At 45.4% G+C, this 24,168-nt stretch overlaps 1 protein-coding gene and 1 pseudogene across 1 annotated transcript; both read right to left on the bottom strand.

Moving 5' to 3' along the window:
• Positions 1-236: 236 nt before the first annotated feature.
• On the bottom strand, positions 237-8,545 carry LOC123101549 (uncharacterized; annotated as a pseudogene).
• Positions 8,546-13,326: 4,781 nt separating this feature from the next.
• LOC123104735 (HMG1/2-like protein) lies at positions 13,327-15,568 on the bottom strand. The gene is made up of 8 exons (XM_044526606.1): positions 15,471-15,568; positions 15,302-15,358; positions 15,076-15,153; positions 14,904-14,961; positions 14,730-14,774; positions 14,028-14,108; positions 13,851-13,919; positions 13,327-13,718 (listed from the first exon to the last, which is right to left on the bottom strand). Exons 2-8 carry the CDS (start codon positions 15,337-15,339, stop codon positions 13,707-13,709), a joined length of 381 nt encoding a protein of 126 aa, XP_044382541.1. The 5' UTR covers positions 15,340-15,358; positions 15,471-15,568; the 3' UTR covers positions 13,327-13,706.
• Between the last annotated feature and the right edge of the window lie 8,600 nt (positions 15,569-24,168).

The raw sequence follows: 24,168 nt of genomic DNA, 5'->3' as shown, positions 1-24,168 counted from the left end.
TGAAGTACCTTTAACCTTGTGGGGCTAACAGAGTAAAATTGCTCATACAGGGCCGTACCTCGGAAATTGAGGCCCCGGAGCGAAATCACAATTTAGACCCCATGTATAAGAAAGTCAAGTAGGCAATTTAAACATTATTTTTATTAGTCACTACAGCAGGACAGCTTTCTCAAGGAACTACATAATACAAGAGAAAAATCTTAGAATTTTGAGCTACAAGTCCATCTTTTACTCTGTTAGCCAAAGCGTGCAATCCTTTGAGCATTTCTTGATACAAAATATTCAATTAGATCTTCATAAGCAACCCCCTCCAGTATATCATTTTCAATTGCTATAGTAGCCAACCCACTGAGCCTTTCTTGTGTCATTGTTGAACGTAGATAGGACTTCAATAATTTCAATTTGGAGAAACTTCTCTCAGCTGATGCGACGGTCACTGAAATAGTTAACAAAATTCTATATGCAATAGTTGCATTAGGGAAACAATCTAGCCGTTTAAGAAATTTCAAGATATCAACCCGCCCCATATTATCATTTGGAATGAAACTTTTAAGTAAATTTAGCTCAACATATAATTCACTACCATTAATGTCCGATTTCGCCCCACTCTTTAGTGCAGCCTCAAGAACACTACAAGAAGATTTTAAGCTCTTCTCATCCAATGATTTTAGTGCATCAGAAGTAAATAAGAAACCAAAGTTCTTTTGGAATGATTCATATTGCTCAAATCTTGTTGTAAGTGAACTGATAGCCTGATCAACAACAGGAATAAAATATTTTCTCCTAAATGATTCATGTGCAGGTTGTGAAGAAATTAACACATCATCTGGGTTTTCATCAAATTGTTTCTTTCTTTTAATCTCACACTTTTGACGAAATGTAGGATCGATCTCCATTTCAAGTGCAATTTCTTTTGCTGTTTCCAATGCATTACAAAAAGCAGTGTCTCTATACCCATTAAAAAAGGTAATTAGCCCCTACACTTGCTCAATAGCAACATCAATAAGCATATCCTTTGATTGTAAGTTCTTGCTGACCAGATTGACGGCATACAGTATTTCATACCAAATAACAATAGCTACTAAAAATTCAAAATCACCAAGTTCATTATTCGCGAGAGATTTAGCTTCACTGCTAGTTTTTGGATCATTATCAATATCAGATACTTGCAGTAAAGCTTCTCGTATGTTCGAAATCTGAAATCTTATAGCTTTAACACTATCTATTCGACTCTCCCAACGAGTAGATGACAACGACTTGAGAGTCAATCCTGTTGTATCATCTATATTATCTTTCAAGATCTGCCACTTTTTAGTTGAATTAGCAAATGTTGTGTAGATGCGTTGTATGATTCCAAAAAAGTCCTTTGTTTTACCACAAGTTTTTGCCATGTCACAAAGTGTCAAATTAATACTATGACAACCACATGCTGAATAAAAAGCTCTAGGATTTTTATCCAAAAGTTTCCTTTGAACACCATTATTCTTACCTTTCATATTTGCACCATTATTGTAGCTCTATCCTCTCACATCATCTAGATCCAGGTCAAGATTCCGTAGTTCTTCCTGCAAAACATCAAAAAGCCCTTGCCCAGTTGTATCATTGACATCCAAAAATCCTAAAAATGATTCCTCAATGGAAACAAAAGTCGAAGATGCATTGACATATCGTATTATCAGAGACATTTGTTCTTGGTGGCTCGCATCAGGGGTACAATCAAGTATCACGGAAAAATACTTTGCTTCTTTTATTTTTTTAATTATCTCTGACTTAATTGCAGAAGCAAGCAAATGTATTAACTCATTTTGTATCCCATGACCAAGGTATTGAACATGAGTTTCATTGTTTGTTATGCGCCTAACATGCTCCTGAATAATTGGGTCGAACTCAGCTAGCATTTCAACCAAGCCTAAGAAATTTCCATTATTATCTTGATACAATGTCGAGTTAGTACCACGAAATGCAAGATTGTGTTTCGCAAGAAATTTTACCATCAAAAGAATTCTAAATAGAACCTTTCTCCAATGGTCCTTTTCTTTCTCAAGTTGTCGCTGCGCTACACAATTAATAGTTTGATGCTTTTGCAACCTTAGTCGCAAATCATACCAAGTGACCATATTCAGAACATGTTCGGCACTTGTTTCATGCTCTCTAATTCTAATGCTAATATGTGCCCAATCATTAAAACCCTCACTAGGCAAATGACCCTTTCCATGCCCCTTTTGAAATAATTTGCAACAAAAGCAGAATACCTTGTCAAGTTCTCTAGAGTATACAAGCCAATCTCTATTACACTTCTCTCCATTTGGTAGAACTCTTGTGTAAAATATCGAAGAAAAGCATCTTTTATTTTTATCCTTCCGGCCTTTTTTATAGTTAAATCTCTTTTGGGATCCTTTTCTACCAAGATGTCAATCGCTTTTGAGTCAAGGGCATCCCAATTCCTTGGATCATATATATCTGGCCGGAAAGAAGCATTACCATCGGAGATGCATCCATGTTATTCTTATCAGGTGAACTATCCATGTTTTCATTAACACTAGCGCCAACGACATTTCCATGAAGGTTAGCCTCATCAGGATTAGTATTCTCAACCTGAATGTTGTCAACATTATCATCAACATCAGCCTCTATATTCTGATTTTCGGAAGAAACTTGTGGTTCTTTCACAACAAAGTTATCAAGAGACCCCTTCAGAGAATGAATAAGATTTTCAGCTTTTTTCTTCTTTGTACGTTTTTCATACCCAGGTTCATACTTCCTACCAGGGCGTTTAGAACTAGAAGACATCTTAGAAAATTAAGAAAAACCAAGGATACACAAATGCAAGAAAGAACAATGGATCAACTAAAAAAGGGGTGAAAAGGGGGCGAAACAACCTTTGGTTGCTGACTGTTCACGGATGCAGATCATCAGGCGGGGGCGCTTGGTGCTCTGATTGCTCACCTCCAGGGACTACGGCCACCAAGCAGCGAGATTCCAACCCAGGCCTGTTCCAACCTCTTGATTCTCTAAGGGGACGATGGATGGATTGATGGGTCAGTGGAAGAAGCAGTAGAAAACGCCCTAATTTATAGATTGATGAGGAAACGAACCTGCAGTTCATTGTGTACTTGCCATCAACGGCTGGCTCTCTTCTTGGATAATAATTGGGAAGCCATTCGAGAAAGGAGATGAGGAGTCTGCGAGTTAATTGCGAGCGATTTAATTCGCCAGCCGCCGGCGAGTCCTGGTCTCGAGGAACAGAGTTGTAGAGAGAGAGAAAAGAACAGGGGAATTCGATCCGTCTTCAGTCTTCTGGAATTCTCCGTGAGAGAGATGAGTTGGGCTATGGGCCTGTTGTTCCGTTGGGGCTTGGTGGATTAATTGACATGCGTTGGGCTGGGGCTGCACTTTATTTTTTTGGCAGTTTAAGGATATATATATACGGGGCCCCCAGATTTTTGGGGGCCCTGTGCAGCGGCTCCACTTGCACCTGTAGATGTACGGGCCTGGTGCAGAGCACCGAGCAATCCGCAAGTTGACAGAGAACGCATCCAGGAACAAGGCTAACACGAAGGAAGACAACCAAGTCTAGTACCATTTCCTTTCAACATTTTTATAGCTGATGTTAAGATCTAAAATCCCGAAGACAAAATAAATAAATAAAATGTAATCAAAGAGCACAGAATAGGGAAAGCACATCATGAAAGCTCTGGCCGATGCCAAGCAAAACCAAATCCCAATCAACTGGTGACGCTGCAATGCTTTAAGTACGTGCACGTATTTAAATGGTGTATGTGTCCCTCTTCACATGCAATGCGAGTACGTGCACGTATTCACTAACACAACAACTAAAGCATCATCCGACTCCCACCACCACCATATGCCAATATAAAGGTCTTGGGAGTTTGCTATTTGCACTAATTCATAGCCAGTTTCCTTTGATAAGTTGCTAGAGTGGGTGGGCTGCTTAATCATATCGATTGGTCTCATGGTCTAGGATCCTAGTTGATCTTGCGTTCACTTGGTTTTTTAGGATTTGTTAACAATCAATGTCTTGTCTGTGGTGGCCCTAAGTCCTTATCTATCTATCTATTTATTTATCCTATGCTTGTTGGTGATAAGACCATCATTTGGTGAGTTCATTTGAGATGTCGGGCTGCCTCAAAGGGCCGAAACTGATTGGAGATGGAATTCAGGCAAAACTAGGCATTGGAGGCATAGAGGAAGATTTATGAGCAATTTTGTTATACCCATCAAGGGTGCTTCAGTCAACTGGTAGTTGGTAACCGAGACCCGTTAGATCTGGCCAACCGATCCAGTTTACAAAGCCCCCTTGGTCGATGATTAAAGATTTATGAGCAACTTTGGACTTCTCAGCTAGTCGTACACTGGGGAGAATTTGCAGCGAACAGATCTCTGCCGTTCCGAGCCTAGGAGAGGGACATAACGCAAGCGGCAAAAAGCACTCCCCACATGTTTCCAAGCAGTGGATATCACAAAACAAGAAGGAATCGGATCTAGAAGGAGAATAAGACAATGTACTGATTAAAGATTCAGATAATGGAGAAATGGGAGCAATCATGGGAGATGATAGCCAAATGAGAACAATCATGAGAGATGATGCATAATAGATAATTCAGACTTGAAACAAACACCCAGACACTTCAGGTTTCCACCACAAAAATTCAAAATAGAATCAATTTTCGAGCAATCAGTAGGTGCAGTTCAGTATCTACGCTTGAAGTTCTTCTATGGATTTTGCATCCTAGTGTTTTTTCCATGCTTGAAATTCTTTTTTGCATCTTAATGTGTTTTTAATCGTTCTGAAACAAAGAGTTACTCCCTCCGTTCCGAATTACTTGTTGCAGGTATGGATGTATCTAGATGTAATTTAGTTCTAGATACATCCATTTCTGCGACGAGTAATTTGGAATGGAGGGAGTAGCTCACAGTCACTGAAGAGCAAGCACAGCACAGTACATCACCAAAAGAGCAACAGTCAAACCAGGTGCATAGAGAACCTCTGTCCAAAGGTTTGTATTGTAGACAGAAAACGTGGGCGGGAGCTCATGCTAGCTTCCATTCCAGATCAAACAAATTGCCGAATCAGCAACTCCAAAAGAGGGACGGTCTTCCTTGAAATGTTTTGTCTACCTGAAATCTCAGTGAGTCACATCAGATAAGTAGTGTAGTGGTTACTGTACAGAGAACCAATGTATTGATGCGAGACAAAACTGGTCAAAAGCAGTATTGATCACAAGAAGGATCCAGAACGAGAAGTTAAGACAATGTATAATCCTACCGCTCAACTGATTAAGGTTAAAACAATGGACAAACCAAACCAATCATGGGAGATGACTCATGAGCATTCAGACTATACCCAGACTTCATGATTTCGCCACAGAAATTCAAAAGGCGCACTCCATCCAAAAGCTATTTCACCTTGCATCTTGTGTTGGGCCGGGTTGTATATCTTATGAAGGGACCGTCGTTGCGATGCTATCTGTGCAAAAAGATGCACACTCTTATAGTGATATTTGTGTTTGACTTGGTTCGTTAGTTTGTTTTCAATTAGAGGACCTAGGTGCAAAAACTATAGTGCTATGGAGGGTGGATTTCACAAAAAATATTACAATAGTTTCCCCAGCAATTCCGCAAACAAAGTCTAGGATTTAATAATTACTCTTTAAGCATTTTCCTCTTAATTTCTTAATTTTATAAAAACTAAATTTTTAGATTTCTTAAATTATTTATTTATGTGTTGAAAATGTCGCCGCATGTGTGAAACAATCATCAAGCTGTATCATGGAAAATCGCGTTCAAAATGGTGATCTATTGGAGATCTCTACTGTTCAATGCTTTATTAACGGAAAATATAAATCTAGAAAATAAAGTGGTGTAAACATGGGACTCCCACATGTCAAAACTCAAAACTAAAATTCCAATTTGATGAAGCACGTGGTAGGGAAAGCACATGATGAAAACTACGCCAAGCAAAACCAAATTGCAATTAATTAGTGACGATAAGGAGCTTTAAATACACATCGCCATGAGCCTTTAAACGGTGGTCATGTCCCTCTTGACATGCAATGCGAGTATGGGCATGCATTCACTAACACAACGACCAAAAAACATTATCCCACTCCCACCACCACCATATGCCAACATAAAGGCTTGGGATTTGGCGATTTACGCTAGTTCATAGCCAGCTTGATTTGTTATATGTTGCTAGAATGGGTGGTTGCGTAACCGTATCGATTGGCCTCGTAGTTTAGGGTCCGATTTGATCTTGCGTTCACTTGGGCTTTTAGGATTTGTTCACAGTATGTGTCTTAATTGTGGTGGTTCTATGTCTTTTTCTATTTTTCTAGTTTTGTACTTTTTCTCTGTTTCTGATAAGACTATCATCTCAACGAGTTCATTCTGAGATGCCAGACCGCCTCAAAATGGTCGTAGGTGATTGGAGTTGGAGCTCAGGAAATACTAGGCATTGGAGGCATACAGGAAGATATATGACCAGTGAAGACAGCGGCAACTTTGATTAGGGTCATTGGATCGTTATGCCATTTGCACCAAGGGTCGGCTCCAAAGTTGATGCAGTCTCCATGGAGAAGTGAACCAAGTAGCAAAGGGGACTATTCATCACGGCAAAGCCCCTCAAAAATCTCTCGAGACGAGGATACTTGTGCATCCAATCCAAGTACCAGCCATCCAGAGTGTCACACCTGCAAGTACCGTGTCATGCAGTTTGATAGCAGTGGCCTTGGGCCGTAAGTGTGTGTGTGCGCTTGTAGCCCATCTGTGTGGGGCAGATGGAGGATGCTCCATGATCTTATCCATCAACAGCGAGGGCTCTGTTCCTACAGAGTACCGCTCCGAAAGTTCAGAAACTTTCACATGGCGGTGCAGAGCACCCATCAGTCTGGTCCTGAGGTAATACAGGAACACATAATACGCAGGATTAACATGAAGCAAGACAACTACTCCCTCCGTTCCTAACACCCCGTTCGGAGCCCCTTCACTCCGCCGCTCCGCTCCGGGAGCTGGCGGAGCTGTAGTTAAAAAAGATGGAGCTGTAGGGGCTGTTCGGTAATGCTCCGCTCCACAACTCCGCTCCGGGAGTTGGCGGAGCTGCAGTACAAATTCGTAGAGTTGCAGATTGGCCGCTCCACAGATTCTGAGAGTGGATAACTACCGAACAGGGCCGTAGTCCTTTGACTCCGCAGCTCCTCGTATTTTGAGGAGCCGGCGGGTTGCCAAACAGTCCCTAAATATTTGTCTTTCTAGACATTTTGAATGACTACTACATACGAATGTATGTAGACATGTTTTAGAGTGTAGATTCACTTATTTTGCTCTGTATGTAGTCACTTGTTAAAATGACTAGAAAGACAAGTATTTAGAAACGGAGGGAGTATTAGCCTTCTAACATTCCTTCAACAGTTTGAAAGCAGATGTTGAGATCCAAGATCCCAACTGCTGACGAACTCCAAAGTCCCAAAGTACTAACATAACCAAAAGCAACTGCTGACAAATAGGCAAAATCCCAAAAAAAAAAAACATGACTAAGAGTAACTGCTAACAGAGGATGACCATAACACTGAATTTTACTGACACCTCCAACAATTGCTTCCAAGACAATGCAGAAACTTATCCATCAACTAATTAAACATCCAGATGGTGGACAAATGAGAACAATCATGGCAGGTGATAAACAAGTGAGATCAATCATGGGAGATGATGAATAGTAGTACTTCAGACTTGAAACAAACACAAAGACACTACAGACTTCAGGCCAACTCCACCGCACGACCCCAAACGGACGTCCGGATTGGCCGGATTTTGTTCCTTTGGGGCGCTGATGGGTTCGCCCGTGTCCGCCTTTGTCAGATGGGTCGTGCGTGCGCGCACCGCGCGGCCGCACCCCAAATCGTGTCCGGGGTGGACGTGAATAAAAAAAATATTAAAACTAAAACGAAATAACTAAAAAACTAAATAAACACATTTTAAAAAAACATAAAATATATATAGGGGGCGGCCACAAAACGGCCCAGTTTCCACGACCACTTAAAAGGCCCATTTTTCATAATTAACATATAAAACAAAATAAAAAAACGCCTCCGCCTCCCGCGCGCTCCTGCCGCGCCCGTCGGTGTCGTGGCCGTCGCCGTCTTCACTGGCCGCCGGTGTCGTCGTCGTCACTGGCGAGGTCGACGTACTCCGGCGGCGTCCACAGGTGGGCCGGAGATGCGTGGTGGACGGGGGCGGGCTGGACGGCCGGAGCTGCCTGCACCACCTCCTCCCGTGGCGAGGCCTCCCGCTCCGGAGTGGGGCACCAGTTCACGCCCAGGTCGGCGGCCATCTCCGGCGCAGTGCACGACCAGCCCCACCCCTGGCCCAGGAGCTTCTCGAACGCGGGCGAGTCCTCCTCCATCGGCTCCTCCTTGGCGGCCCCCGTGACGGCCGCCAGCTGCAGCTCCGGGAAGGCGACGTCCCCGGCGGTAGAGAGGGCCACGGCCTCCTCCAAGCCGTCCCACTGCCGCTCGTCGTGCGTGTTCATGGAGTCGTCCATGACACGCTGCAGGAGACGGGCCTCCTCCTCCGTTGTCATGCGAGGAGGGGGGGCGACGGAGACGGGGAAGGCGACGGCGTGGGCGTCAGGCCACGCACCCGCGTACACCCGCGCGGCTCTGAACGTGGCCTCCGCGGCCCCGACACGGTGCCGGCGAAGTAGGACGCGCGCCGCACGTCGTGCTCATCCTGAAGCCATGTGTCCCAGAGCGGTGAGTCGGGGGCATACCTGTGGTCGTAGTACAGGTCGTCGGGGAGGAGGCGGCGGCGGCGGTTGATCTCATCGCGCCGTGCACGGCCGGTCGCCGGCACTGGCTGGATGGGGACCCGGTCCGCGGAGAGGTGCCACCCGTTGGGGAGGTGGGCATCGCTCCACGTGACCGGCGTCCTCGTCTCCCAGTACCTCTGGCACACGTCCGCGCAGATGTACTGCCGGTCGCGCTCGCCGGAGGGCCTAGGGGCAATGGTGAAGGGGGCCGGCGCGGGGGCTCAACGGGAGGAGTGCGGCGGTGGCGCGGGCTCCTCCTTCTTCACGGAGCCGCGGCGGCGCCCCGAGGAGGAGCCGGCCTCGCGGTCGTGCTTGCCCTTGCGGTTCCAGAAGCCCATGGCGAGGTGGGCGGCCGGCGAGCTCGAGAAGGAGTCGGGTTAGGGTTTCTGCGTTGTCGGGGTTTGAGGAGGCCGCTGGGTGGCGTGGGGCAGTGTGGACGACGACTCGTCCACGCTTCCCACTTAAAGAAGGACGGCGACCGCTCGACGTGCGGATGACAGGTGGGGCCGCCCGCTCGTGCGCATTGATGTAGGTGGGTGGGAGGTGGGTGGCCGCCTGCCACGCGGCCCCGACGCGGACGAACGCGCGTCCGTTTGGTGTCCGCCGCGATCCAAACCCGGCGCAAGTTTGCGCTCGAAATGGGTCGGCCCGGACATAAAACGGGCAAGATGGGTCCGGGCCGTCGCGCGCTGGGCCGCCTTCTTTGTCCCTTTTACCCCGAACGGACGGGGCCGGACAGGATAGGGTCGCGCGGTGGAGTTGGCTTCAGGGATCTACTACAAAAATTCAGACTTTGCATCACAGGTCAGAGCACCATTCCAGCCAAAAAGGGCTAAAATAAACAGGACAACTCTTATAGTACCATACAGGGCTTTAAATACATATCACCATATATTGAGGTATGAGGTCTAAGAATTAAGAAAACGGACAGGGACGACATTAGATACATTCGACGGAGATGGAATGTAATTACAGATCATCGGCCAATTGATTCGCCGAGAATATTATGTTTATATATACCATGCTAAAAGTTGGGTGAAACAAGTGTCACGCATCTCGATCATTCGTGCTTCGAGAAACTACCGTGTCCTGCACCGTCAAGTTCTCGGGAGCGACGTGACAGCTCGACGCCTTTCCGCAGCACGTGCCTCGGTTGTATACTACCACAGCACTGAAACAGCAACTGAGATGTACCGTGTCTTCCCAACATCTTGTACTGCCAAACTGATGTCACGCTCGAATCACACGAAGATGGATCCAGCTCCAGATCAACGGAGAAGCACAAAATTGTTGAGAATTGAAGTCACTTTCAGTCCCCTTACACGCAACTCAAAACTTTCAGCAACCGTCATATAAAGAAGAGAGAAATTTTAGAAGGCTCTCATCACTTGATACAGCGGTGCACAACCACAAACAAAGAAAAGACAAAGACCCCAAAGTACTCGACAGAACAAAAGGCTGTAGAAAAAAGTCCCGAAAAACTTGGAAGAACCAAGCAAGATCAACCTGCTGACAGACAAACACTTGACAAGAACATTTGCTGCCCCACAGCAAGTGGTCAACAGCACTAGAGATCACAATTCACAGGGACAAACCGGATACAGAACTAGAATCAAGACTATACAATCTTATCCATCAACTGATTAAGCTTCAGACAATCAACAAAACAGAATATATTTTTTCCATAGCATCATGCCATCATTCAGACTTGAAGCAAACATCCGGGTTGCCCCACAAACATTCAGAAACTTCTCATCATCGGACAAGGCACCATCCCAGCAAGGGTGTTAAGCACGGAAAATTTTGGAAGGGACGGGATTAAACAAGCATGGATCGATACCCACTTCTTTCTTCTCAACACCATATATATTGAGATCTCGGTCGGATTCTTCAAACTAGCACGTGGAGATTCCGCATGATCTTATCCATCAGCTGATAAGGCACGGTTAACATCCTAATTTTACTCAGAAAATTCATAAACTTTCGCAAGACGGCGCAGAGCACCAAGCAATCCACAAGTTGAACGCGTCCAGGAGCAAGGTTTTTTTTTGTGTGAACTGTCCAGGAACAAGGTTAACATGAAGCAAGACAACCGAGTCTAGTACCATTTCCTTTCAACATTTGTATAGCTGATGTTAAGATCTAAAATCCCGAAGACAAAATAAATAAATAAAACGTAATCAAAGAGCACAGAATAGGGAAAGCACATAATGAAAACTCTGGGCGATGCCAAGCAAAACCAAATCCCAATCAACTGGTGACGCTGCAATGCTTTAAATACCCATCGACCATAGCCTTTAAAGGGTGTATGTGTCCCTCTTCACCTGCAATGCGAGTACGTTCACGTATTCACTAACACAATAACCAAAGCATCATCCCACTCCCACCACCACCATATGCAATATAAAGGTCTTGGGAGTTTGCGATTTACACTAATTCATAGCCAGTTTCCTTTGATAAGTTGCTAGAGTGGGTGGGCTGCTTAATCATATCGACTGGTCTCATGGTTTAGGATCCGATTTGATCGCGTGTTCACTTGGTTTTTTAGGATTTTTGAACAATCATTGTCTTATTTGTGGTGGTCCTAAGTCATTATCTATTCATTTATTTTAGTGAGTTCATTTGAGATATCAGACTGCCTCGCACGGCGGAAACTGATTGGAGTAGGAATTCAGGCAAAACTAGACATTTGAGGCATACAGGAAGATCTATGAGCAATTTTGCTATACCCCTCAAGGGTACTTCAGTCAACTGGTAGTTGGTAAATGATTTGACTGTTGAAGATCTGGCCAACCAATCCGGTTTGACAATGCTCCCTTGGTCGATGGTTAAAGATTTCTGAGCAAGTTTGCACTTCTCATGTAGAGATCTCTGTCGTTCCGAGCCTGAGAGAGGGACATAACGCAAGCATCAAAATGCACTCCTCACATGTGACCAAGCAGAACAAGAAGGAATCGCATCTAGAAGGAGAATGAGACAATGTACTGACGAAAGATTCCTGATAATGGAGAAATGAGATCAATCATGGGAGATGATATGCAAATGAGAACAATCGAGGAAGATGATGCATAATAAATAATTCGGAATTGAAACAAACACAAAGACACTTCAGGGTTCCACCACAAAAAATCACTAATAGAATCATTTTTTAAGCAAAGCAATGGGTGCATTTCAATATCTACGCTTGATATTCTTCTATGAATTGCATCCTAGTGCATTTTCTGTGCTTGAAATTATGTTTTGCCTCTTAATGTGTTTTTATCATTCTGACTCTTAATGTGTTTTTATCATTCTGAAACAAAAAGTTAGCTCACTGTCACTGAAGAGCAAGCACAGCACAGTACATCACCAAAAGAACAACAGTCAAACCAGGTAAGCATAGAGAACCTCATGCCAGCTTCCAGATCAAACAAATTGCAGAATCAGCAACTCCAAAAGATGGACAGGTCCAAACCCAAAACGCTGCTGGCAGAGACTTGTCTCCCTGAAATCTCAGTGAGTCACATCAGATAAGTAGTGTAGTGGTTACTGTAGTTGTGCATTTTCCCAGCATAAAAATGTCCCCATCAGATCTAGCAAGAGGGAGAGTTGCTCCAAAACCAAAACACAGGCACACCAAGACATCCAATCCAAACTTTCAGAAGACCTAAAACAGATGCAAGAACGAATTGCAGCAACCACACAAACTGGAGTACAGTATCTCCAACAATCGCTGGCACAAGACAAAAAGGGATCACCCAGCAGCAGCAAGAGAATCATATCCAGCAGTAGGATCGTAACATCTCCACAGGAGTAGGTAGTGCTGCATCTTGACAACATTCTGCGATGTCAGACGATGTCACGCTGGGATCCCAAAAAGAGTAGTCAGACTGATGTCACGCTCGGATCCCAAAAATGATGTAACAAACCGAATTGGAGGCAGGTGACAAAACAACTTTCAGCAGAAGATGTCATGTAAAGATCTTTTACAAACTTCACATCACTAGATAGAGCCATGATGTTGATGCTAGGAAGAGAAGAACCAACAAGCCAACAAAAGACAAGATCGGAGAGTTGTTGGCAGAACCAAAAGCAACAGATAAATTCCAAAAAAAAAACTTCTGTAGTAGTTCACAGATGCAAGACCATCTGCTGCCAACCAGATGACCAGTATACTGAATCTTACTCGCAGATCCAGCACCTGCTGCCACAAATGAGTGGTCAAAAGCATCAGCAAACCAAGACTGTACAATCTCATCCATCGACTGCTTATGGGATCACTCAGATTTGAACAAAACATCAAGACTCCATCGTTACACCACAAACATCTTATATTCAGAAAATAGACAAACAGAAGTCATGGGATCACTCAGATTTCAGCAAAACATCAAGACTGTAGGGCTCCACAGCAAGCATTCAGAAACGTTGCATCACAGGACAGAGCAACATTCCAGCAACAGACCGAAACAGAGAAACATTTCAGAGTGACAGGATCAAGCAAGCACGCATCAAGACCGATCTGCTTCCTTTCAACACCATATATATTGAGATCTGGGTAGGATTCTTAAAACAACCACAGGCACGACACTAGGTACATCCGACAGAGACTGAATTAAAACATGCTAAAAACGAAGGAACAGAGGGTGGTCCGAGCACAGGACCCTACAGGAAGGAAACCAGACTAGCAACTTCACCACTCGGATCCAGGACAACGACTAGATGGGACTAGAGCTACCATTTCTATCATCGCCATCAGCAGCAGCAACCTGAAAGAGAGGGAGGGACTACCATGGAGCTAAACTAACAGCGAACATCCATCATCGATCAGTGACACCAGCAATGAGCAGCAACGGCCACGTTCCAGAGAGCCCCTCCCCCTGCTGCGGCTGCTTGGCGTGCCGCTTCACTCGTCGCCCTGCACACGGCAAAGTTCAGACACAGAAAGTTTCAGAAACCAGCGTCACTGTTTGATGTACCAGAAGTTCAGAACTGATCGACAAGTTCAGCAACGAAGGGAACGGTCAGGGGTGGGTGTCGATGGTCTCACCTCGCTGCCGTCATCCTCGTCGTTCACCTCGGACTTGGACTTGTCAGAGTCGCCGGACGCCTCTCCTGCCTGAAACGGGGAAGAACACGAAACAACACGGTTCAGTACCACCATGTGCTGCGTGAGACAGTTCTGACGGCGGTGTTTGGAGGACGGGGATGTGGGGCTGGGGATTACCTGCGGGTTGTTGTAGGCGTCGATCTTCTTGGCGTACTCGGCCTTGAGCTTCTCGGCCTTGGCAGCATAGGGAGCCTTCTCCTGCAATTCGTTCAAACAGCAGACAATTGTTAGTGCAGTGCAAGGCAATAGGTCTCAGGACAGACTTAACCATAAACAGAAAAGGAATAGTTGAACATATTGTGCGAAATGGCAGGGCATATATGAACAATGCAGGAACGGGCATGGGCACCAGTTTGAATTTACGAACACAGGAAGTAGAAATTCTATCGAGGCTGCACATTTGAACACGGCGAATCATAAATTTGAACAGCCAAATTGAGCATAGGCAGTAGATCAACAATTGCATAGACTGAATTGAACGAGCAGGCACAGGCAGCAGCAGTTTGAATTGATTGACACGGGACGAACAATTTCTACATTTCAACAGAGCGATTCGTGAATTTGAACGAGCAAACTGAGCGCAGGCAGTAGATCAACAAATTGCATAGCGACTGAATTGGAAATCTGACTAAACAACTGGGTCAAGCATTATCGGGACGACAAAATGCAGAGACGCGTAAACAAGTAAACCAGCATACGGGCGACCAAATTTTCATGGCGGCATCGCCGAGCAAGTACCGAGACCAGACAGGCGAGACCAACACTGAATTGAGCGGTAACAGAGAGGGGAGGGGAGGGGAGGGGAGGCGGGCCACTTACAGCATCACTCAGAGACTTCCACTTCTCACCACCGGCCTTGCCAATCTGCGATTCGACCAACCCAAACCAAATCAGGACACCGAATTGATTCACAATGAAACCCATCTCGCAGCAGCAGTTCAAACGAACACTAGACAGAGGCGGGGGCGAAGGGAACGGGAGCGAGACGCTTACCACGGAGACCTGCTTGACGTCGGGGTGCTTCTCCTTGTACTCCTTCCTGAAGGTGTCCCTGCGAAGGCGAAACCAAAACGAGCCTCGGTCAGCACGCGACGCCACGCCACACCATAGAAACAGCGCAAATCGGAGCGCAGGCAAGCACGAATCGAACTTCGGGGGGACTCACATGAAGACGAAGAAGGCGCTCGGGGGCCGCTTGGGCTTGTTGGGGTCCTTCTCGGCCTTGCTCTTCTTCACCGCGAGCCTGCGCCGCCACAACAGCAACAAGCCGAATCAGAAATCAGAAGCCGACGCGAAACAGCAGCAGCAGCAGGAGAACCAGAGCAGAACCAGCACGGGAAACGAAACGAGACGGGGAGAGGAGGAGCGAGTGGTCGGGTCGGGGCACTGACCTGGAGTCGCCGGCGCGGGAGCCCGCCTTGGCCTTCATCCTGCCGCCGGCCGCCAACCTGCAGCAACCACCACCACCGACGCAAACGATCAGAACCGGCAGAGAGCCCAAATCACGGGGAACCAACGGATCTGGAACCTCTGACGAACTGGCGGGGAACCGCAGGGTACCTTGAGATCGGAGAGAGGGGTGGGGTGGTGGAGGCGGGCGGTGCGTGTGCTTGGTGGGTGGGCTCGCCGGGTGGGAGATGGGATGTGGGGAGGAGGAGGGCGGCGGGATTTAAAGGCGGGAGGGGGCGGGGGCGGGAGCTTGCGCGGGACGGCCCGAAATTTTCCGGCCACGTCAGCGATCCGGACGCCCGCCTCCCATTGGCCGCGCGGCCGCGGGGTGCCTCCGTTGCCTTCACCCGCGCGGTGAGAGGGGGGTGGGCCCGGGGTGTCAGCGAGTGTGCTTGGGGCTGCGCGTGCTTTCTCTGCCCACAGGCGGTGCCGTTTGGTCTGTGCTTTCTGGAAAGTCTAGGGGCGTGGGTGCTTCCTGTGCCCACCTGTCATTGGACGCGACTCATTTTGGCAGAGACGTATTCCACCGAACGCCTGTGCGTACGTCTTCTGCGCAGGAATGTGCTATTTCGATTCGACACGTTCCTCGCAAATACTCTCAGCTAGGCTTTGGCACTTTCATCCCGCTTTATGAATGGAGCAACCGTCACGTCCATACAGCAGCTTCAAACGTCGCAACGGATATGAAATAAGTACGTCGGGGCATCAGCACAAACACGTCCAAAAAACACAACCATAAAAAGAAGGGGGGTATGCCACCAAGTGCCTAGCGAGAAGCAAGCCGGCATTCGGTCGCGGTCAATGACGGGGTTATTACCTATTCGGGTGATAAAGGGAAGTGGAACAGCAGGAAGCGATAACCGAAGCGACGCAATTATGACTTGGACATACGTCGTATAATCAAGGTGTCGGTTAGTTCTCGTAGTGGACAAGACGCGGATATACTCCGTAATTAATCCCCTGCAGTGTATAAAATGGGGGCCGGATGCACTCTTTATAAACCCATTCTCCTGCACTTAAACAAAGGTTCACACACGTTGTAACCCCACATCCATACACAAAGAACAAGCACCCGAAGCACAAGACGTATGGTTTTACCTCCGTCGGAAGGGGCCCGAACCTGCAAAAACTTCTCTGAGGCATGCTTGTGCCTAGCGTGACCCAACTACATTCCTACCCCTCTCTCGTATTGTCCGGATTTCCCATAACTGTTGATGCCCACCTTGGGACTGCACATCTTGCAATAGATGGTGCAAGTGGAGTTTTCGTCTTCTTCAACTTCTAGCATGGAGTTGGTCCCCGGTAGCTAGGTTCTCTCGGCTCGATCGGCTTCATCGTCAATGATACTAGGTGGCTCGCGGAAGCCCCGATGGACGTCAGATCCATGCCCGTGCATTGCGTCACGCACTTCTGCGCCGACGACTCTAGCGTTATGCTCCATCAACTGCTCGTCTTGTACTGTGCATTACAACGGTCTTCAGTTCCTCGTTGCCACAAGCGCTCGGGCAAGCGAGATCTACACCGTTGGACCCGGCATGCTGCTTCAATCATGCTTCAGCCCAACATGTTGCGATCCCCTATACTTGTGGGTTGTGGGTTATCAATGGACCCAACTGCTAATACTTATAACTATTCTTTGGCTCCCCTTGTGTCGAATCTATAAATTTGGGTTAAATACTTTACCCTCGAAAATTGTTGCGATCCCCTATACTTGTGGGTTATCAGTGGCACCGATGAACTGTGTGCAGGGTTTTATTTGCACTTAAGTGTGGCCGATGGGCTTTAGATCGGAGAGGCCGAGTCCAACACAGAGAAAAAAAATGTCAACTCAGCTCACTTGCAATAGAGATCTCACAAAGATTCCCAGGGAATTCAAATAAGATTTGAAATGAATTGATCAGAAACTAATGAAAGGAAAAAGAAAAGACAAAAGAAAGAAATCTAAATGAAGTTTTTTTTGGTTAAAAGAAGGGAACACTCTAGCAAAAGAAAGGGTAAAGAAGTGCAAATGAGGAGGACACTAGAGAACTTCATCTAGAGGGGTCGGTGACTAAGTCACATATGTAAGAGTATATTGACTCAGAAGTCAAGTGAATTCACTTGATCATAGGTTATTGATACGTCTCCGTCGTATCTACTTTCCAAACACTTTTTCCCTTGTTTTGGACTCTAACTTGCATGATTTGAATGGAACTAACCCGGATTGACGCTATTTTCAGCAGAATTGCCATGGTGTTATTTATGTGCAGAAACAAAAGTTCGGAATGACCCGAAACTTCATGGAACGTCTTTTTGAAAATAATAAAAAATCCTTGCAAAAGATGAAGACCAGGGGGCCCACACCCTACCGCGTGGGCCCCCTGAAGCTCCTCCGACCTCAACTCCAACTTTATATATTTGCTTTCCGGGAGAAAAAAATCAGAGAGAAGGATTAATCACGTTTTACGATACGGAGCCGCCGCCAAGCCCTAAAACCTCTCGGGAGGGCTGATCTGGAGTCTGTCCGGGGCTTCGGAAAGGGGAATCCGTCGCCATCGTCATCATCAACCATCCTCCATCACCAATTTCATGATGCTCACCGCCGTGCGTGAGTAATTCCATCGTAGACTTGCTGGACGGTAATGGGTTGGATGAGATTTATCATGTAATCGAGTTAGTTTTGTTAGGGTTTGATGCCTAGTATCCACTATGTTCTGAGATTGATATTGTTATTACTTTGCTATGCTTAATGCTTATCGCTAGGGCCCGAGTGCCATGATTTCAGATCTGAACCTATTATGTTTTCATCAATATATGAGAGTTCTTTATCCTATCTTGCAAGTTTATAGTCACCTATTATGTGTTATGATCCGTTAACCCTGAAGTGACAATAATCGGGATACTTACCGGTGATGATCGTAGTTTGAGGAGTTCATGTATTCACTATGTGTTAATGCTTTGTTCCGGTATATAAGGTCTGAACTTATCAACAATATAAGGTCTGAACTTATCACAAGCAAATACAACTGCTAAAAGTTCTTTTTCAGTAGTAGCATAATTTGTTTGAGCATTGTCTAGAGTCTTACTAGCATAATGGATAACATTTAATTTCTTATCAACTCTTTGCCCTGGAACAGCACCTACAGCATAATCGCTAGCATCACACATAATTTCAAAGGGTAAATTCCAATCAGGTGGCTAAACAATAGGTGCAGAGACTAATGCTTTCTTAAGTATTTCAAATGCTTCTACACAATCATCATCAAAGACAAATGGTATATCTTTTTATAATAAATTAGTCAGAGGCCGAGAAATTTTTGAGAAGTCCTTAATGAACCTCCTATAAAATCCAGCGTGACCAAGGAAACTTCTTATACCTTTAATGTCCTTGGGACATGGCATCTTTTCAATAGCATCAACCTTTGCTTTATCAACTTCAATACCTCTTTCAGAAACTTTATGCCCCAAGACAATACCTTCATTGACCATAAAGTGGCACTTTTCTCAATTCAAGACAAGATTAGTTTCTTCACATCTCTGCAAAACTCGATCAAGATTCCTCAAGCAATCATTAAAAGAAGATCCATAGACAGAAAAGTCATTCATGAAAACCTCACAAAAGTCAGAGAATATAGCCATCATGCATCTTTGAAAGGTTGCAGGTGCATTACATAAACCAAAAGGCATACGTCTATAAGCAAAAGTACCAAAAGGGCATGTAAAAGTAGTCTTTGATTGATCTTTAGCCGACACAGGTATTTGAGAGAAATCAGAATAACCATCTAGAAAGCAGTAATGTGTATGTTTGCATAATCTTTCTAGCATTTGATCAATAAAAGTTAAGGGGTAATGATCTTTCTTAATATCCTTATTTAATTTGCGGAAATCAATTACCATCCTATAACCTGTAATAATTCTTTGTGGAATCAATTCATCTTTATCATTAGGAACAACAGTAATACCTCCCTTCTTAGGGACACAAGGAACATGACTTACCCACTGACTATCAGCAACAGGATAAATTATACCTGCCTCTAGAAGCTTTAGTATTTCTTTTCTTACCACTTCTTTCATTTTAGGATTCAGACGTCGTTGAGGATCACGAACTGGTTTGGCATCTGCTTCCAAATTTATTTTATGTTGACATAGAGTGGGACTAATGCCCTTAAGATCATCAAGAGTATATCCAATAGCAGTACGGTGCTTCTTCAGAATTTTCAATAATCTTTCTTCTTCATGCTCTGAAAGGCTAGCACTAATAATAACAGGATATATCTTCTTTTCATCAAGATAAGCATATTTAAGATTATCAGGCAACAGTTTAAGTTCAAACACGGGATCACCCTTAGGTGGAGGAGGATCCCCTAGGATTTCAACATGCAAATTGTGTTTCAGCATAGGTTCCTGTTTAAAGAATACTTCATCTATTTCCCTTCTTTCATTCATAAACATATCATTCTCATAGTCTAGCAAATATTGTTCTAAAGGATCACTAGGAGGTACGACAATAGAAGCAAGACCAATAATTTCATCCTTACTAGGCAATTCTTCTTCACGGTGTTGTTTACTAAATTTAGAAAAATTAAATTCATGAGTCATATCATCTAAGCCGATAGTAACAACATTCTTAGTGCAATCTATGGTAGCATTAACAATATTTAAGAAGGGTCTACCAAATATAATGGGACAAAAGCTATCTTGTGGGGAACCAAGAACAAGAAAATCAGCAGGATATTTAGTTTTCCCACACAAGACTTCAACATCTCTAACAATTCCCGTTGGTGAAATAGTATCTCTATTAGCAAGTTTAATAGTAACATCAATTTCTTCTAACTCAACAGGTGCAATGTCATGCATAATTTCTTTGTATAAGTCAATAGGTATTGCACTTGCAGTAGCACCCATATCACATAAGCCATGATAACAATGATCTCCTATTTTAACAGAAATAACAGGCACGCCTACCACAGGTCTATGTTTATCTTTAGCACAAGGTTTAGCAATTCTAGCAGTTTCACCGTAGAACTGAATAATATGCCCATCAATATTATCACACAAGAGATCTTTAACAATAGCAATATTAGGTTTTACTTTAACTTGCTTAGGAGGGGTATATGTTTCAATATTGCTTTTACGAACCACAGTTGAAGCTTTAGCATGATCCTTTATCCTAACAGGGAAAGGTGGTTTCTCAACATAAGAAGTAGGAACAATAGGATCATTATAAGTAATAGTCTTTTCTTCAACTTTAATAGGTGCAACTACTTTTACTTCTATGGGAGGATGATATTTAAACCACTTCTCCTTAGGGAGATCAACATAAGTAGCAAAAGATTCATAGAAAGAAGCTACTATCTCAGAATCAAGTCCATATTTAATGCTAAACTTACGGAAAATATCAGTATTCATAAAAGATTTAACACAATCAAACTTAGGTGTCATACCTGACTCCTTACCATTGTCGAGGTCCCAATCTTCAGAGTTGCGTTTAATTCTATCCAATAAATCCCATCTAAATCCAATAGTCTTCATCATAAAAGAGCCAACACAAGAAGTATCGAGCATGGTGCGATTATTTTCAGAAAGCCGAGTATAAATTTTTTGAAGAATTGTTTCCCTTGGAAGCTCATGATTGGGACATGAATATAACATTGATTTAAGCCTACCCCGAGCTTGAGCGATGCTTTCTCCTTCGCGAGGCCAAAAATTATATATATAATTGCAATCACGATGAACAAGATGCATAGGGTAATACTTTTGATGAAATTCCAATTTCAATCTTCTATAGTTCCATGATCCCATATCATCACATCGCCTATACCATGTCAATGCATCTCCCTTCAAAGATAAAGGGAAGACTTTCTTCTTAGCAACATCATCGGGTATACCTGCAAGCTTAAATAATCCACAAACTTCATCCACATATATTAGGTGTTCATCAGGATGTTTTGTTCCATCTCCTGTAAAAGGATTAGCTAGCAGTTTTTCTATCATAGCCGAAGGATACTCATAAGGAATTTCATTTTCAATAGGTTCAGTAGGTTGAGGAGCAACTCTTTGCTCTACTGGTCGGGGTGAAGATACCCCGAACAAGCTCCTTAGAGGATTATTTTCCATAGTAACAAGTGACAGTAAATTTCAGCATACTATATAAATTTTTCCTTACCAAATTCCACCTACTAAAGGCGCTTCATTCCCCGGCAACGGCGCAAAAAAAGAGTCTTGATGACCCAAAAGTATAGGGGATCTATCGTAGTCCTTTGATAAGTAAGAGTGTCGAACCCAACGAGGAGCAGAAGAAAATGATAAACGGTTTTCAGCAAGGTATTCTCTGCAAGTACTGAAATAAGTGGTAACAGATAGTTTTGTGATGAGATAAATTGTAACGAGCAACAAGTAACAAAAGTAAATAAAGTGTAGCAAGGTGGCCCAACCCTTTTTGTAACAAAGGACAAGCCTGGACAAACTCTTATATAAGGAAAAGTGCTCCCGAGGACACATGGGAATATCGTCAAGCTAGTTTTCATCACGCTTATATGATTCGCGTTCGGTACTTTGATAATTTGATATGTGGGTGGACCGGTGCTTGGGTGCTGTTCTGTGACGCCCGGGTATTTAGCTACAGTAATCCCCCGTTAATGATGCCACGTCACCGCAGTTATTGTTGATAATCCCGCGTTAGTTCAAAAACCAATTCAAATTCAAAATTTAATAAAAGGCAAACATCAAGATTTTCGAACTTTAAAACTAAAATGTTCGGGTTGTGCCCAACGGTCCAGAAGTAGCTACGGTGGAGGAACCACACTTTCATAAAATGTTTAAATACTATAAGTTGATAAAACAGCAGCAAAACAATTAATAAAATGCCTTTGGAAATTTTATAAAATATTAAACTAATTTATTCTGGAGTAAAACTTTTTGTGGCAGTGCCATTCAAGGCAATTTGAGTTATGAGGCAAGTTACACTTTTTACCAAAAATCAATTGATGGCTCTACTTAATGCGAATCAATATATATATAAAAAAACTAAAAGAAAAATAGAAAACAAAACAAACAAAAGATAAATAAAACATGGGGGAAAACCCCCGTGGCCCAACTGGGCCTTGGCCCAGCCGGCCGACCCATCTACCCCCGTGGCCTACTTACCCCACTACCCCAAACCCTAACCCCACTTGCCCCCCACGATCCCCTTCTCCTCCCCCATCGAGATGGATCGGGATCGGCCCCGATCCCGTCGCCCCCGACGCCCTGCGGCTACCCGTCGCCGTCCACCATCGCCCGAGGTCTCCGCCGGCGTCGCCTCCTCGCCCACTCTCTCGGCGCCTACCTCACCCGAACCACGCCACCGGCCTCCTCGAGCTCCTCCTCGACCCGATGCCGTCCGTCGTCGCCCGGAGCCCGCGTCGACCGCGCCAAGCCGCCTCCTCGCCGGAGATGGACGGATCCCGGAGGCCCCGTCGTGGATCCGGCCTCCCCTCGCCTTGCTCCCCACGTCGGAGTCCCCTCGTCGACCGGGGCCCGCCTTCCGTCTCCCCCCCCAAGAGACCCTCCTCGCCGGAGCGGCCCCCCATCGCCCATGCCGTCGTCGCTCCGTCCATGGCTCCTCGCCGGCTCCACCAACCCTCACCACCCTCTCCCCGACCTGGACGCGTCGCCCCCGACCCCGTCGTCATCGCCGGCGCCAGGCGCCGCCTCGCTGGCGCTGCCCCACCGTCGCCGCCCTGTGCCGGGTAGACCTCGCCGTGGCCTCCTCATCTCCTCCCCACGGGTCGCCCCCGAGCCTCGCCGCCCCGCTTCTCTTCAACGCTGGTGAGGCCCTCGGCCTCTCCCCCCCGATCTGTGTCGCCGGCGCCGTTCACTGCCCGCGCGCGCATGACCCTGCGCTCGCTGCCCTGCTCGCCAGCCGGACCTCGCCGTCCCGCACCTGCGCCCCCCCGCTGCTCGCCTAGCTCGTCGGCCCCGCGCAGCTTGCCGCGGGTGCCCGCCGCTCCCCCTGGCCGCTACTACCGCACCGTCCCGCCTCAACCGTTGCTGCGCCGCGGCCTTGATCTGCCGCCGTGCCCCGGTGGCCTTGCACCGCCGCGCTCCCTCGGGCACGAGCGCCCGCAACCAGCGCCCGCCCCGTTAACCACTGCTCGGATCCACTATGGCCCCTGTGCCTATGACATGAGGGGCCTAGGCCCTAGAACGAAAATTAAAAATAATAATAATAATAATAATAATAAAATAAATAGATAATAATAATTAAAATATTAATTAATTAATTAAGTAATTAATTAAGTTAATTAATCCTGATTAGATTAATCTAATCACTAATTAAACTAATTAATCTGTTTTAGTTAATCATAGTGAATGACAGGTGGGTCCCCCTGGACCCACTGGTCAGGTTGACCAGTCAACCCTGTTGACTGCTGACATCAGCATGACATCATGCTGATGTCATTAATCCATTTTTCGAATTAAATTAAATAATTAATTAAATTTCAGAAATTAATAAAATCTTTAGAAAATCATATCTTTTAGTCAGTAACTCGGATTAAAATATTTTCAACATGAAAGTTGCTCAGAACGACGAGACGAATCCGGATACGCAGTCCGTTCGTCCGCCACTCCCCCCTAACCTATCGAACTCGCAACTTTCCCCCTCCGGCTCCTCTGCCCGAAAACACGAAACACCGGGGATATTTTCCCGGATGTTCCCCCCCTTCACCGGTATCACCTATCCCTGCGTTAGGTCACCTCTAGCACCGCATTCGTCATGTTATGCTTTGATTGCTCTGTTATTTATTATGTTCCCCCTCCGTTACTTTTTCCGGTAGACCCCGAGGCC

The sequence above is a fragment of the Triticum aestivum genome, chromosome 5A, assembly GCF_018294505.1.
Source record: "Triticum aestivum cultivar Chinese Spring chromosome 5A, IWGSC CS RefSeq v2.1, whole genome shotgun sequence".
Lineage (NCBI taxonomy): Eukaryota > Viridiplantae > Streptophyta > Magnoliopsida > Poales > Poaceae > Triticum > Triticum aestivum.
The sequence above is the reverse complement of the archived record's forward strand: the minus strand, read 5'-3'. Positions and strand labels throughout refer to the sequence as shown.

Excerpts from the sequence above, each read along its gene's own strand:
- LOC123104735 (XM_044526606.1), bottom strand. The coding sequence starts at position 15,339 with ATGAAGGCCAAGGCGGGCTCCCGCGCCGGCGACTCCAG. Across the intron at positions 15,154-15,301 it reads TCCCGCGCCGGCGACTCCAG|GCTCGCGGTGAAGAAGAGCA; the intron begins GTCAGTGCCCCG and ends GTGGCGGCGCAG. Across the intron at positions 14,109-14,729 it reads GGAAGTCTCTGAGTGATGCT|GAGAAGGCTCCCTATGCTGC; the intron begins GTAAGTGGCCCG and ends AACGAATTGCAG.